The sequence below is a fragment of the Aedes aegypti genome, chromosome 2 (assembly GCF_002204515.2).
Source record: "Aedes aegypti strain LVP_AGWG chromosome 2, AaegL5.0 Primary Assembly, whole genome shotgun sequence".
Taxonomy (NCBI): Eukaryota; Metazoa; Arthropoda; class Insecta; order Diptera; family Culicidae; genus Aedes; species Aedes aegypti.
This window is the reverse complement of record NC_035108.1, coordinates 185,899,768-185,917,315: the sequence shown is the minus strand read 5'-3', so window position 1 is coordinate 185,917,315 and position 17,548 is coordinate 185,899,768. Positions and strand designations below refer to the sequence as shown.

General features: G+C 35.4%; 1 protein-coding gene across 1 annotated transcript in view; it reads left to right on the top strand.

The window, feature by feature from the left end:
* The first annotated feature begins 1,659 nt into the window (after positions 1-1,659).
* The window catches only part of LOC5571129, a 389,395-nt gene continuing 373,506 nt past the window's right edge, over positions 1,660-17,548 (top strand). Inside the window, exon 1 of the mRNA XM_021843403.1 lies at positions 1,660-2,065. Within this exon, the coding sequence (XP_021699095.1) occupies positions 1,925-2,065 (141 nt within the window). The 5' untranslated portion in view covers positions 1,660-1,924. The remainder of the gene's footprint in view (positions 2,066-17,548) is intronic.

The following is a 17,548-nucleotide window of genomic DNA, read 5'->3' as shown; positions in this document are numbered from 1 at the left end:
TTCGCAACACGCTTCAATACGCCAGTTTGTTGAACCATTATCACAGACAAGCAGACATAACAGCTAGCACGATTATCAATTTAAAACATAGTACGGGTCGTCCTTCGAGCACGTGGACATTTATGGGATAAATTTTTTTGATTACTAACAAAAGACCAGGGGGGTCTACGCCCCCCTCCGGCTGGTAAAATAGACCCCCCCCAAGTAGGGGGTGACTTGATAAATAATTTAGCCCTATCCCACTGAAAAATTTAAACTTTCAAGCTAAGTATGAATTTTGCGATCGAATGGGGTCAAGCTCTCCCTTACATTAAGGTCAAGTTACGCTAATGTCCTAAAATACTGATTTTGGTGATCCAGGAACTAGTCTTTTTGAGCAAATACGCTAATAATTGAGCGCTATTTTGTTTTACGATGACATAAATTCAAGTATTGGGTCTGTTTGCCTGCGCTAATGCTTCGTATAGAGCACTGCATATGACGAGCCTAACCTCACTTATTTGACAGCTGCTGGTCCTGTTGTTTACGTTTCGGACTTAGTCGTTTTTTCCATCATTTTTTCATCTTCGCATTTCTATCACCAGCATGCTGATGGTGACGATTTTCCACGGTAGGAAGATAGAATAATACGATCCGTGGGTATCTGCAGTGGATTTGACCTCTCCTCGCAGCAAACTTTCACGAAATTAAGAATGATTCGAAAAAAGTACTAAGTCCAAACTGTAAACAACAGGACCAGTACCTGTCAAAATTGATGCGTGACGTCACAGTGCAGTGGAGTATATCAATATCGCATTTTCTCTTGTTTTCTTTTTTTTTGTCGGAAATATACGCTAGCCAGTGTAGGTGGGCGAGCAATGTCCTCAAAGGTTTGCTAGTTGCTTCAACTATATGGCTTCTTTAGTAGTTGCGTTGAACATGAGCTATTCCACAGGAGTCATTCTAAGTGTCACTACTGGGCTCAGCCATGCAAATCATACATGGAAGAAATGCAAAGCGTGTAGGGTGCCGGTGCCATTAGTGGACTACCTAAGCTATAAAAAATCATAACAAAATAACGAAAAGCCTTAGCAGAGATCTTTTGGCGTCAACAGAAAGATTTCAACCTCTACTATATGGGAAAAATATAAAAAGAGTGATAAAACTATTTTTTTAACATAAAATCGCTTGAGCCACTATTGGTACACGTGTTCCAGTAGTTGCGCTAGTGCTCCAGTAGTAGACGTTTGGGAATTATACAAGGAATTTTAAACAAAAAGGCAAATTTTTACACAGGTTTAACATTTTTCCCTTCGAACAGCAACTAATATCTTTCGAATGAAGCATTAAGAACATCTCTGGGACTTTTCTTCATTTTTATACATCCATTTTAAAAACTGCTTCCAGCCGTTGATCCACTACTGGAACACGACGGCAACTATTGGTGCAAGGGAGCAAATTTTTTGCGTAAACTTAATTATTTATATGACTTTTTGATGAAATAAAAAGCTGAAATTTGGCAAATCGACTAAACTAGAGACGATCTATCCACCAAAAATAGCACATGTCGTTTTTATCAAAAAATGTACGTTTTATTCCATAGTCCAATCTACTGGTACATTACAACCATTGGTACCGGCACCCTAATAGGTGTTCTTGCTCGAGGAATGGATGAAATATGGTTGCAAGCGGACATAGCTAAAATATATAATTTGTTTGGTTTGTTTTGGTCATTTGTATCCTTACAGTCAGTATTACGCGGTTTGTCGACAGGCGCGGTTACGATAACGGTTTTGGTACATATATTGGTCGATAGAATTCCATGCGGTTTGCGGATTTCATGCATATAAAAACTGTTTTTACTGATGATATTTCAATAAGGGTTGAACATATCAAATAATTGAATTCTATCTATGGTATCGGAGTGGTATTTCATTGCGGAAAAATGTTAAATTTTGTGAATAACTTCTTGATTTTCTTACATAACTTGAACGTTTTCTACTGTGCTTTAATGAATAACATCAACGGATCTTTTCAAACTATGAGTTCTACTGCTCAGGAATGGATACAATGGTTTATTGACAAGGTACGTTAATTATCACTCTTATAAATCGTTACAAAGAGAATGTTACCTGCAGAATTTTTTGGTAACGTTACACTTTTTTTATTGTCATCTATCTCTATACCTGCACTCTCTATAGTGCACTTTTTATTTTGGCTTTGTGCACTGGCAGAAAACTTAAAATCAGAAGATCAGGAACGTTTGCCTACTATTTCTCCAGTTTAGTGCCTTTGAAAACGCGAGTAGGGTCAAAAATCGGCAATTATGACCACCATATTTGGATTACGAGATGTTTCGCCTTAAGATCAGTGTTGATAGACTCACACTCAAAATCTCAATCAATACGCTCTCCCGTGAGAGCAAACTCATTAGAGATCTGCTTCGCAGATCTCACGCTTGAGATTTTGACGCAAAATCAACTCAATCAACTCAAACCGTAAAACATGATTCAGTCGCAAAACCCGGCAATAACTCGTGAAACCCGAATGTTGTTGTTTACGTTAGAAAGGATTTAATAATTTTACCAGACTAACAGGAAATTATTGCCGTGTGTGAGTAAACTGTGGAAATACGAGACAATGAGTTAAAATGGTGAGCCAACTCATCCATGATTTTTTGACTGCTGAGTTGCATGATTGACAACTCACGCATGAAAAATCTCAAGCGTGAGTTGTGAGAAATTGAGTTTTTCACAACACTGCTTAAGATTATAATAACATTGAAGTTATATAGTAACCTTACCTATTACTAATGATTGAACACCAAGAGTCACCGATGGCAGATGTTTTTTTTGCAAATGAACATTGGCAAAGTTTTTAGCATATGTTAAATGTTTCAAGCCAAATCCGTAGAATCACTTTCCCAAAACAATGTCTCTCGCGTTACCCGAGCAATTATGTATAGCAGTAAAAGTAAACGGTAGTTCACTAATAGGCAGATAATTATCTTCACATGACCAACCCATTGCTTTTTAAATTGGCGTTTACCTTTCGAATGTAATGTTTTCACTCCATTTAAAGATGTAATGCTACCGTATCTTCCCCATTGTTTCCGAGCGGCATATGTTGCTGTGGATAGGTGGATCCCTAAAATTTCATTCATGCGCATACCTACGTTGATTGCCAGAAGTCGATTTACGACTTCACTGTGAAGGTACAGGTGTGGCTCGTGGGGTGTAAATCAACCGCAACCATATTTTAAAACCGAAAATGTCGATTACGCGATTGCTTTGCTATCTTGTGTGGTGAATTGTTTGTTGGTATAAGCGTGTAAGGCTATTTCAATTAGCAGAAAATAAAACATAAAATAACTAGTTTATAATCACTAAATACTTTTTAACCAAAATGTTTAATATATTTCTTAAAAATCTTAAAACTTAAAAATGTATTTTTGTTTTCATTTTCTTTAATTTTACATTAATTTGTATTTCCACGAAACAATTCAGCTGTGAATTACTCATGAAACAAGCCTTAGCTTCCACTCGGAGAAATAGCATATCCGCTGAAGAAGGTAGTAGAGTAGGATGTCTGCTTAGCAAAGTAATTAGAAAGGGTCCACCGGTGAACAGTCTTCCGAATGCGGCACGGCGCACACTGTAGCCGTCGCTGAAAAAACGTGATCGAAATTGTTTTGACCTTGAAAACATGATTTTAGTACTATAGTGTCTTCGGGAATGTTTTTCCATAAAATAATTGCTATTTTATGAAAGTGTCAATTTGGTGATTAATCCACCTAAAAGTGAGAACGAAATTTTATTTTTCGTATTTATGAATTTAAAAATAAACTTTATTCGGGAAAGTTGTAGGTAATATTAGAAGAAACAACTTTGCTGAAGACACCGTATGCATATTTTTGATTTTCATGTACATTTGTGGATTTTTTTTGTGGAACGCCCCTAAAAATCACTTTTTTCATCATAACTTGGTTGGATGATTTTGTACAATTTTCAATTGTTCTAGTGTTATTTGTTACTTGCAAAAACGCATAACTTTCTCCAAAAGAGCATATTTTTATCTCTCATACTTTTCGAGTTATTGAAGGTTTTATATAGAATTTTGCACCTTTTTGACACTAAAAATCATTAGGTCGCGCACATTTCCGCAGTCTGAAACTTGTTCATCCAATGGTTTGAAACTAATATTATGAAATGCAGAGAAAGCCGCTTTTAGCCTGCTTTAGCCTGACGGTCAAAAGAAAGTCTGAAAAAATGTTTACTTACATGCAGATATAATTTACACTTATTCACTACACCCTATATTGGCTTAACTTGAATATCTGGCATCACTGTATCGAATTTTATGCAATAAAGTCAACAATATAATCAATCAACAAAAGGTCGGAATAATCTGTTCAGACAAGTTTACCACAGACAAACAGACAACATATCAAACACACTTTTCGTCGTTCACCTTTCCAACGTTAGCTGTTTATTTTTTGCAGAAAAACACTTATTGCTTTTTTTCTGCAGGAAGTCTCAGTCCTTTCTTGAGAGTTTTTCGGAGCTCGCAGCAAAAACTAAAATGTATAATATGACTATGAAACATTTATTTTTTCCTTTAAAATTCATATGCAATCCATAAATCAGTAAATATTGATGTTTAAGATTATCATCATTATTTTTAGCTTCGCTATCACTGGTTTGTTCGTTATCTTTTTTAACCAAAAGATTTTCCCATCCTGATAAGGAAACACATCGAATTAGGAAAATCAGCTTATTCGATTCTAGATGCTCCAAACATCGATTCAAAATATCGATAATCGTAATGACAACTTAAATATTCGAAATCAACTTAAACTCAGCCAAAGCTAGTACGGATGTGATATTGGGTGCCACTCATATGAACCAAAAAGCAATTAAACGGTTTGAAATGCATACTTAGCGGTTTTCTCGCATTAAAACATATTTACACAATAGGGTCCTAAAGCGTTTAATGAAATCTTGTTTTTATTTATTAACACGAAAGAGTATGTTACTGCAGTTACTTTAGCAATTTTTCCGCTCAAATAACGGCTATATCATATTTAAACTTTATATTAAAAATTGGGTCCATAAATGAACCTTGACACTTTTGATCATGTTTGACGTTCGCTTAGTCGACAAAAACACCACAGGGCTTTTAGTTTTAACACTGGGGTTGTTCCTATCTGACATTTCGGAGGGGACACGGAAAACAAAATACACCAGAAATTTGAGTTTAAGCCAAGGGGTGTGACAAAATCTATTGAAAACATAAAAAAATGTTCTTTGGGCTTAGACAAACGAAAAACATTATAAAATTGAGTAAACATGTATGTTTAGCCTAAAATTAAGCGTTTGGCACTAATATTGGGACAGGGCTTTAGGACCCTATTATGAAGAAACAATCCACAATCGCCTTCGTATACTGCCGTTCTACGCATATTTGGCTCGCAGCTTATAACGTTTACATAGAAAATGGGACAAGTAAGTGTAGATGAGCAGTGTAAGCAGTTTGTAATTTATGAATGGTCCCTTTTATACATGGGTTCGATCACCACAAATGAAGAAATTCAACAAAATGTTATTATAGAAAAATGTGTGAACAAATTTTGTTACATGATCTTTAATATGATCATCTTAAGATTTCAGTAATTCCGCTGTTTTATTTTGTATGATGCTGATAAATAACCTTCGCCAATCATATCATCAATCAAGCGATTCTGGTGATGGCAAATCACATGACACGAGGGTAAATATTTCCGATAACTATTACTAATATTCTAAAATATTTCAACAAATGTATTTTATTTCATTCTCCACAAATTATCAACTATTTATTGCAAAATGCATAAATGTTATAATTGTGAATAAAACAAAAATATAGGGATTTCTTATGAACAAACGAAAACTATAACATTTTTTATTGGTTTAGTGGGAAAAAAATTCATTATCGGTATTTTACTAGTACTACCGATGAATCTATGACAAAAGGTTGAAAGACAAAAGGCCGAAAGGACAGAAGGTCGAAAGACAAAAGGTCGAAAGGACAAAATAATTGTGAATAAAACAAAAATATAGGGATTTCTTATGAACAAACGAAAACTATAACATTTTTTATTGGTTTAGTGGGAAAAAAATCATTATCGGTATTTTACTAGTACTACCGATGAATCTATGACAAAAGGTTGAAAGACAAAAGGCCGAAAGGACAGAAGGTCGAAAGACAAAAGGTCGAAAGGACAAAAGGTCGAAGAACAAAAAAGAAGGGACAAAAGGTCGAAAATCTTTTTTCAAAGAAGGAAAAATTTCCCACCAAGCAAATCATTTTCGCACTTTGGTCCTTTCGACTTTTTGTCTTTCGACCTTTTGTCCTTTCGACGTTTTGTCTTTCGACCTTTTGTCCATAAACCCTACCGATACTGATCGATGTAGTACCGTTGAATCGGTATTCAGCAAAAGTAGTCGGAGCCGGAATCCCTAATTGACCACCTACTTCTTATAAGGTACCGCGGGGCAAGTGGGAACTAAAAAAACGGTAGTTCAATCAAATGTTTCAATAAAATTTTCAAATGTCAATATTTTTCAAATCCAACAGCACAATCACATTTTGGCAACATATTTGCTGGTGTGTGCATGAAACCGATCGAATAAATTCGAAATTGTGGAAACCTTGGAGGAAAGTTTTAGAATGAGCCATTTGACGCAGTTACCTCGCTAAACGGGGCAAGTGGGACACATCCAGTTTCATGCGTCAATCCACATCAGTAAGTCAACCATTACAATAAAAGGATTGATAAATCATATATTTTTAATTTCGAGTACATTTTTGGTGTACATAAGGGATCAACCATAAAATACGTAACGCTTTAGGAAGAAAACGTTTATTTAATAGTATGTCACCTCGCTTTGTATATTTACTGAAACTACCTCAATAAAAGCGTAAAGAGGAATTAAATATGTTCAAAATATATCATTTATAAGTTGTTAATTACAAATTAGCACATAAACCATCAATAATTGCCGAAATTATAAATATGTTTTGTTATTACTTATATGCATAGTATAAAACCGCTTAATAGGGTGGAATTGTTTTCCGTCACTACTAAATTTGGTAGAAATAACAAATAAAGTTCTAATAAGATAGAAAAATGATCTTTCTCATGATGCATTTCAAATTTCATCTCTGTGTTTGTTCAATTTTAAAGTCGTATTCTAAAAATAAAAAATAAATAAAAAACATATAGAAGAATTACACATTTCTTCTCCCTCTTATGCAATTAAGTAATTTTAGATTTATCTTTTTTGATAAAAATCATTTGTTTGAATGTTTTAGTGCTACTCTCTAGGAAAATGTATAAAACGTCTACGAAAAGTTTTGATTCTGGTTTTTGTTTTGATAGTTCCCACTTACCCCGCGTACAAAGATATTTTGGGGTATGTTAGATCATCGAAAATTTCATATGAAATGAAAACAAAATGCTGGTTTATCATAAGCAGCTTGTAATAATAATTGAAGTTGTAGCTTGCTGATGGAAATTCAATTTATAACACATTTATGTTTTGCGAGTCAATGCAAGACGTGAAACGTGTCGCAAATTATCATGCAAGTTGAAAATGGCGCTGAATTGACAACTGTTACATGAACCCCATGGTAATAAAAATAACAATATGTTTTGTACTTAATACATTCCTTGTCATTGTATCTTCAACTTTCTAGAAGAATACCCCCATGAAAAACTTTTCCTAAGTGAGCTATGACGAAATGTCCCACTTACCCCAGATTCTCACTTGCCCCGGGGTACCTTATGGAACTAACGTTAGAAAAGTGAACGATGAAAAGAGTGTATGATATTTAGTCTGTTTGTCTATGGTAAACCTGTCTGAACAGATTTTTCCGATCTGTTGTTGATTGATGTCATTGTTGATTTGATTGCATAAAATTCGATACAGTGATGCCAGATATTAAAGTTAAGCCAATATGGGGTGTAGTGAATAAGTGTAAATTATATCTGCATGTAAGTAAACATTTTTTCAGACTTTCTTTTGACCGTCAGGCTAAAGCAGGCTAAAAGTGGCTTTCTTTGCATTTCATAATATTAGTTTCAAACCATTGGATGAACATGTTTCAGACTGCGGAAATGTGCGCAACCTAATGATTTTTAGTGTCAAAAAGGTGCGAAATTTTATATAAAACCTTCAACAACTCGAAAAGTATGAGAGATAAAAATATGCTCTTTTGGAGAAAGTTATGCGTTTTTGCAAGTTACAAATAACACTAGAACAATTGAAAATTGTACAAAATCATCCAACCAAGTTATGATGAAAAAAATGATTTTTAGGGGTGTTCCACAAAAAAAATCCACAAATGTACATGAAAATCAAAAAATATGCATACGGTGTCTTCAGCGAAGTTGTTTCTTCTAATAGGGTCGATGTACCAATAGCCGCATAGCTAAGAACAAAAATTCGTATAAAATCGAAAAATAATGCTAGCGTCATTATTTTTACATCATCTGATAGCTTTTTATCTTGGTTTTGTGGGAAAAATATAAAACATACGAAAACTCAAATGTTTGTATTTATTATCGCGTGTGCCACTATAGGAATACATGTGCCTATAGTAGCACTATTTCTAATTTCTGTTCCTATAGTAGCACTAGCATCACGGCGTCGGCAAAATACTTATCAAAACCGTATTTTTACAAAACTTTTATATTTTTCCTACAAAGTGTGGATCTTAAGCTTTCGTTTGATGTAAAAAAAGTTATAATTTAATCAATTATTTCGTATAATAAAAAATAGTTTCTCTCAGTAGTGCTACTATAGGAACAATAGGTTTACTATAGGCGCAAGGGAGCTCAAATTTTAAGCAAAAATATTTTTTTCGATCATTTTTTGAGCAAAATCAAGATGTAAATCAATGGTACTTAGATAAATAGGTCCTGACCTTCATGTCAAAAAATGTTTTGAAAATATTTATAGCAAAACGGCCGTGAAAAGTCACTAGTGCGACTATAGGGGACTGTCCACTAAGGGAACACCGACGCTATTACCTACAACTTTCCCGAATAAAGTTTATTTTTAAATTCATAAATACGAAAAATAAAATTTCGTTCTCACTTTTAGGTGGATTAATCACCAAATTGACACTTTAATAAAATAGCGATTATTTTATGGAAAAACTTTCCCGAAGACACTATAGTACTAAAATCATGTTTTCAAGGTCAAAACAATTTCGATCACGTTTTTTCAGCGACGGCTACAGTGTGCGGCGTTCGCTGTCCAGCGGATATCGTACCGTCCGATTCGTTTACTCTCGAGCTGCTACAGTTTAGGCTACCTATCGAAACATTGTAAATCAAATTTATTATGCTATGGGGAGGCATACTTTTCCAATTATCAATCATTTGATCCAATAATAGGCATGTTTTGGCATGCATATCGGTGTAGAAGAGGGAAATTTGATGTGATGCGTGTGTACCTTTCAAATTTATTGCTTTTTTACTTGACCAAGAAAAAAACTCATTGTTATTTGAATTATATTTTATGTCAGATACCTTTGGTAGTTTTTGAGTGGAATATCTGAATGTCACTTCAATCTGTCTTAAAATGTTTTCTCTCATAGTTTCAAAACATGAAAAATTAATTCAATTATAAACTATTGCAGGTGGAAAATTAATCAACTGAAAGTCTGTGCAATCAAAACTCAATTCAGATTCAGCTTAGGGTAAAGTGACCAGATGTATTTTGCTCCAAAGCGGGACAAAATTTCATATACAGTCGACTCTCCACATCTCAATGTTCTACATCTCGATATCTCTCCGTATGTCGATGATTTCATAGGTCCCTTCAGTCTGTATATATTTTATCTCTCCATATCTCGATATCCTCCTTATCTCGATATCTCCATATCTCGATGCGTTTCTGTTGATATTTTGTTCTCAATTTTCTCTCCGTATGTCGATATGACCAATATCGAAGGTTACTAGACCGAACTTTAGGGATTCATAACAAATTAGAAGCGCAAAATGACGTCTGTTTGTGTATTACTTTCTTGGCAACGGAGTGTTTTTCAATCTAGTACCGTTTTGATTCATATTACGGACACTTAAGGACTCAGGGAAATATAACCCAGCATAGAGCATATAAACGCGCAGTTATTCAGCAAGACCAAGCTGAGGGTCGTGGGTTCGAATCCCACCGGTCGAGGATCTTTTCGGCTTGGAAATTTTCTCGACTTCCCAGGGCATAGAGTATCTTCGTACCTGCCACACGATATACACATGCAAAAATGGTCAATTGGCATAGAAAGCTCTCAGTTAATAACTGTGGAAGTGCTCATAAGAACACTAAGCTGAGAAGCAGGCTTTGTCCCAGTTAGGACGCAACGCCAGAAAGAAGAAGAAGAAGAAGAGCATACAAAATAAATCATTCTGTATGATTCCTTAGCGCTATCGAGCGTCGGAAGCCCTTTACTTTCGAACGGTGGGTGAAGAATACGCTTCCGCAACTTCAATAATTTTAAATAAATCAAAATGTGTGGCCTTTTCATGATTCTTATTCCGGACGCTTCCTCACTTTTGCCTCATATTCCGGACACTTTGAATCGAATTCCGGACAGCTCATGATAATCATTAATGGAACAGTCAAATCAACAATCGATATCGTTAAACCACCAAAGAGACATCTTATGTTGGGCATTATAAATTTTTCATAGATATTTATGGAAAAAGTTTACTAAAATGAGCCTTGAAGTTGAGAACTTTTGAACAGCAAAAATTGAAACATTTCGCGTGAAATGTTTCCCATACAAAGTAGAGTGTCCGGAATTTGAAGCTGTCCGTAATATGAATCAAAACGGTATTCATCAAAGATTTGTTCTTTGTCTCGATCTCTCCCTATCTCGATGGTCCCTTCGATATCGAGACGTGGAGAGGCGACTGTAATCGATAAATAACAGCAATACTCGCAAAGCATTAGAGCAAACTACAAACAATTGCTTGAAGTTTAAATATTATCTATACATTTCCAAACTAACTACGTAAGTAATGCTTCTTCTTCTTTCTGGCGTTACGTCCCCACTGGGACAAAGCCTGCTTCTCAGCTTAGTGTTCTTATGAGCACTTCCACAGTTATTAACTGAGAGCTTACTATGCCAATGACCATTTTTGCATGCGTATATCGTGTGGCAGGTACGAAGATACTCTATGCCCTGGGAAGTCGAGAAAATTTCCAACCCGAAAAGATCCTCGACTGGTGGGATTCGAACCCACGACCCTCAGCTTGGTCTTGCTGAATAGCTGCGCGTTTACCGCTACGGCTATCTGGGCCCCGATAGTAAGTAATGCTAGTGGCGACTAATTAAGTGTACTACTTAAGCTTCTTAGCAAACCATCAGTGTTCGACATTTCTACTTTTTTGTCAGTTATGTCAATTGTGGACAACAGATGATTTTCAGTAAGATGTATTCCATAAGAAAAACATATTTGGCATTGTCCTATAATCTGGTTTTTGGAAGCAAACGGTGCTTAAAATAGAGCTTCTAGCTTCTTGGCACTTTTGATTCACTTCGGCAGTAGGGTTTTTTGAAAGCTATCGATCTCATATTAGGCCACAATATGCGTCGTACTGAAACGCTTCTTATTGCAAAGTTTCAGACAATTCAACCGAGAAAAACCCCTAATGCCAAAGTGAATAATAGAAGTGCCCAAGTGGTTCTGCACCCTATGTCTTAGCTACGCAGAGCACGGTTTTTATTCAATTTGAAGCTTAAAGTCTAGAAGCAGAGTACCGTAATCCGGGGTATCATTGATCAGCGGGGTAACATTGATCGGAATGACCCATCTCATAAAAAGTTCGCATTATCATATATTGATGGAACATTTCCAAATCATGAATGGTGCTTCTCTTTCTTATATTCATCAGCTGATAAAAATGAAGATTTTTGCGAAAATTGCGTTTACCTTATGCGTAAATTTGGCAACTTTTCGAAACAATGATTTCAATGGTTAAGGATGACACTACCAAACATTCATGTCTCACATAAGTTATGTAAATGATATGAGCAAAGAAAATGCGGTTCTTACTAAAAACGGCATCGCCGAAAACGATTCCGTTGTCAAAACTCTCATAAGTATGTTCAATTAAGCAACATTACCGAATTACTGTTAAGAATGTATCTTTCCCTTAGGAAATTGCCTACCTTTAGGCGTATTCCGTGGTTCAAGATGTTTTTAATTTTAAAGTAACTCAAAAAGTAAATGGGTTGTAAGCAATTGGCCTTCATATTCGGCTTCAGGGGCCATGATTTTAGTAGGTAACGACATTTTCAATATTACCGAACGTTGTTTACATAGGTGATCAATGTTACCCCATAACAACTAAATAAAAAATCACTTAAAACATTTTTTTCAACATGCTTAAACCTTTCAAAAAACAAAATAAAGTATATAGTCACGAGCTATGGGAGGCAGTACTTGTTTTGAAAATATTTGCAACTATTGCATTTTCGAACCAAATATTTAAGAAATATTCAAAAAAATGATCAATGTTACCCCGGATTACGGTACTTAGCAGAATTCCATAGAATACTAAGACACTGATTTTAGAACATTATTCTAAGAAAATTCAGAGAAAGGCTCTGGTGTAAATACTATTTCTGAAAAAAATCCTAGGTAGTTTTCTGAAAGAATTATGAACTGGAGTATTAATAACTGTGATCAGTATTCTGACATAGTACTTCTCACGATTTTGGGATCATGGGCGAGATTTATCTGATAGAACGCTGTGCATAATTTCACAGAATCTAGATCAAGATTATTACAGACTCCTAAATAGATTCTTAAATAATCCTGAGTATACATTATTTCCAAGAATTGGACCGTCTCTGAAAAAAGTTAGACAAATCTGTCTTTTATTTTGTGGCTCAGAGATGCTTGAAAATGTATGGTAATGGTTAGTTTAGCAAAGTCTAATGCTGGATTTTACAAAAAAAACGTTATTGCTGTAAACGAACCATTTAAAGGCTATGGAAGCTCTATTCTGTCCCAACCATTTTTATGGCCGTATAATTCAAAATATAATAATATCGACTACGTTTGAAATTCGGGACATTACAATGATTGGAGTGAAACGCGGGACATTTCGCGGGACACTTTTCAGCGCGGGACAAATGCTCAAAATGCGGGACTGTCCCGCCAAAAGCGGGACGTCTGGTCACTTTAGCTTAGGGGTAACTTTGATAGGAGATTTGAAAACAAATTAATCATCAATCAGAATAATAGTTGACATTTGAAGAGACCTGCCTACGGCAGAAAATCCCTTTCATAAAAAGTAATTAAATTCAATTCAAACAATGTAAAGACAAATCAGTTTCTTAGACGTACTTAACCCGTATTCACTCAGTCCTCAATTTTAGATGAATTGCCTTCGTTTTAGCAAATACAGGTCTAATTCGTTTTAGTTGTTACATACACATACATACAGGTCCAATAAAGAATCGAGCAATTATCTAAGGCCAAAGCAAACTCCATTGCATAATTTAGTTTTCGCATGACAAACGCAGTAGAAGCTATTTAAACAAATTGAGTTGGAACCAGATTTATACTAATGAATTAGGTAGCAGGTAAATCGTGAAATGAAGTTGTTATTTTTACCCTGTTATTTTTGGTAATTTTACAAAAAAAATCTATAATTCTTGAAAACCTAGAAACTGGTACGATTCTGTTGAAGCCTGAGAAGAACCCCTGAGAAGGTAACTCAGGGAATGTGGGGATGCCGCACCAACGACGACCCACTAAAACTAGCCCATGCACTGAACATTAGCAATTTTCGCTGAATTGCTCAAGTGGTATACAGAGTGTACCGCCATTTCTCTTGGCCTCAGACCCTCATCTCCCTGGAACCACCTTAAGTTAGTCCTGGGCCATCGATCACCTCAAATGCTGCACTGGAGCGGCAAGTGCCTGCCGTCGTCACAGTGTCTAGGCTTTAGCTCACACTGTTCTCCCTTAAGTTGATGTTGGCAGCCTCCTTTTTTTTTAATTTCTTTATTAGTATCATTCCAAACATTCATTTCTTATATCTAGGTGTTCTGCGTTATTAGACAACACTATCATCCTAATTTGGTAAAACAAATTTAAGATTTTATTAACATTTTGTTAACATCATATTGCATTTCATTTGCCGTAGCAGTTCAGATTTTTTACAGGTGAGTTGATTTCACCTGCTTATAAGAGAAAAAAAAACGCTTTGAATACAGTCATACCTCGTTATAACGTAACCTCGATATAACGTAACCTCTTTATAACGTAACTCGATATAACGTAATTTTTACCTCGATATAACGTAAATTTTTTTGGCTCCTATTTATTTTTCCAATTTTTATTAAAAATATGGTTTATGAACTGCAATAGACATTTTTCAAGATTCAAAGACCAACCAATACTAAATCAAAACAATGCAAGCGCTTACTATCACTGAATACAGTCATAAATCGATATCGAGTGAGCTATAAGCTTATGTTAAAACCAACATGCCAGGCTGCCATCGCCGATCTATTATAATCACTTACGTATGTTTGATAAACTTTTTTTTTTAAATGCTTAAGGAAATATTAAGCTATTGCTTTAGGATTTTTTACAGATATCCTTCAAATGGTTTCTCAATGAATTTGAAGTTTCCTGAAATTTCTCTACGAATTTCAACTAGAATCATTCTGAAGATGCCTCCAGAGATTCCGCCAATAATTTATCTATGGGCTCATCTTAAACTCTCCTGGTATCCATGTATAAAATTTAAAACAAATTTTTAAAATAATTCCGTCAGGCATATTCCAGAAATTCCACTAGTTAACCTTCCTGATATTCATGTTTTAAGATTGAAATGATGCCAGGGATTCCACCACATTTTTTAAGCGATTTCAGAGATTTCTCTAAGAGTTTCTAGGAATATTTCATCAGTATTGACTTCACGGATTCCCATCATAAGAATTCCTTGAGGAATTTCATCAGAAAGTTCTCATTCATTTCCACCAAGAAATGGTTCAAATATTCATTCAGGAATTTCTCCAGAATATGTCCAAGAATTATTCCCAAGGAATTCCGGAGTCTAGGAGCTTCAATTTCAACTCTTTTGAATTTCTTTAATAGTTATATTTTTAAATATATCTATGAATTCTACTGTGCCTTTGTACAAACATTTCTCCAGTATATAAAGTGGGGTGTTCAGGCCAGCAGCAAGCCACCGGGGTGCATCATACAGCACCACACCAGTGGACGCAGCATACCACATGCCGGCCACAACACTTCATACTCACCTGTAACATATGATCATACAGTCATTCAGAAAGCATACCTACAAACATAAAACAATTAGTATCAAATCATAAAATGGATACACGTTCAAAACTCCAATTGTTTATTTACATTTTCATTCTCTCTATTGTCTGACAGTTCCAGAAAATTCAATCCATCAATTGTATAACAGACACAATACATTATTGTTTACAACAATGCACATCGAGAATATTCTATGCAAGTACAATAGGGTAGAAGACTATAAACAAAACACCATGTGATATACCAAATCAGTCTGAAATAAACCGTGAATTTGAACGTATCTCTCCGTATTAATTATTCCCTACCGGATCGTATCCGCGGGAACATGGGGTTATCTATGAATTCTTAAAATCATTTCGCCTATGATATCTGATATTTTTCCTTAGTATTCCTTGCCTTAAAGATTCATAAATTATTTCAACAATTTTCCATCATCTCTTCCAGCTGTCCTTTTAGAGAACAATCCAGTTATAATTCTTGGAATGCTCTATAAATTATTTCGAAAAATCGTACAGGTATTCGTCCAAAAACCTGAAAAATAATTTTCTCGGCATTTCTCCAGCAATTCAATTATGATTTTCTGCAGAACTTTCTCCAAATATGCATGCAAAAACCATTACATGTATTACTTAAGTTTCTTCAAAGATTCTATATGAAATGAAATCCTTCATTGATTCCATCAGGAATTACTTAAGAAAGTTCTCAATGATTCTTTTTTATTTGGTTCTTCAAGTAATTCTTAAAGTTAACGTCTGGAGATTTTTCTTTAGATTGTTTTTAATACAAAAATATATTTAGGGATACGTCCTAAAACTGAGCAAGTTCCCCAGATCCCCCAGATAATTCTCCTAGAATTCTGCCGATAATTTTACCACGAATTCGTTCAGAAACTTTTGCGTAGAAAGTTCCTCAATGTTTTTAATGGAGTTTTCTAGTGATTTCTTCATGAATCCTTAAAAAAACATTGTCAAATAATTCTTGGGACATTCATTCGAAAGTTCTGTCCAGAAATTGCAAAAAGAATGCTTTAGAAGTTTAACGACGAGTTCCTCATAATAAAATTCTTGAAATTCCATAGTTGTCTGCTAGAAATGTTCATGGACAGCTCAACAACAACTTTTTTTAAAGATTCCTGAAAGATCTCATGCATGAATTTCTTTCATAGTTTCTCCAAAAAATCAAGGATCCTTAAAAAAAATTTCCTGTACACATCCTTTTAGGATTACTATAAAGATATTTGAATAAAAAAAAGAAAAAAAAGAAGAAAAATATAAATAAATTAAATACGGAAAAATATCGACAAAGATTCTACCCCATTACCCCGAATCCCATTACCCCGAATGCCATTAACCCGAACGCCACTACCCCGAATTCCAAAACCCCGAACGACCCATCACTCCGAATGACATTACCCCGAATTCCACAATCATGGGGAAATGTCATCAATATCATCATGTCAAGATAATTGTGAATTCGGGGAAATAGCATTCGGGGTGATGGAATTCGGGGTGATGGTACATTCGGGGCAATGGAATTCGGGGTGATGGGATTCGGGGAAATGGCATTCGGGGTAATGGGGTAGAATCATCGACAAAATATGTAAGATTAACTGAAAATGCCTGCTACTTCAATCATATCAATGTTAGACCCATTTTCTCATCAAACAATACAAGTTGAACGAAATTTAGAAACAAAAATATTATGCTTCGATATAACGCAACCTCGATATAACGTAACGAAAATAAAAATCGAGTTACGTTATATCAAGGTATTACTGTAATAAAAAAAACGCTTTGAATAAGTTGGTCGCCTCTTTTCTTGGCGGGAACCTTAGCCGGTTACTGATGGGTCGATGGGTCTAGAAGCCTCTCCTTCACATTTCGATAGCTGTTTTTGTTTCGGTTGATCATCTATTTCGGGTCCCCCTAAGAGCCGCTATCCATCTCCGCTGGAACAGTAGCCTTTGTGTTCCCATGGTTAGCTATGCAACTTGGAAGGCCATGCTAGGGTTAACATTGTCCGTCATGGGGTACGAATGTTCAGAGCTGGATCGGCGCAAGTCAGGTAATGGCATCTGAGCCTACTTCCGCCCAGTTGGAATAACCAGGTGCCGGATTTGGAAGGTACTTTAAGGCCTGACACTGTTTTTCGGGCGGGGATAGCCTGCGACATTAGCCCACTCTCCGTTTTAGGCCAATGTCACCAGACCCT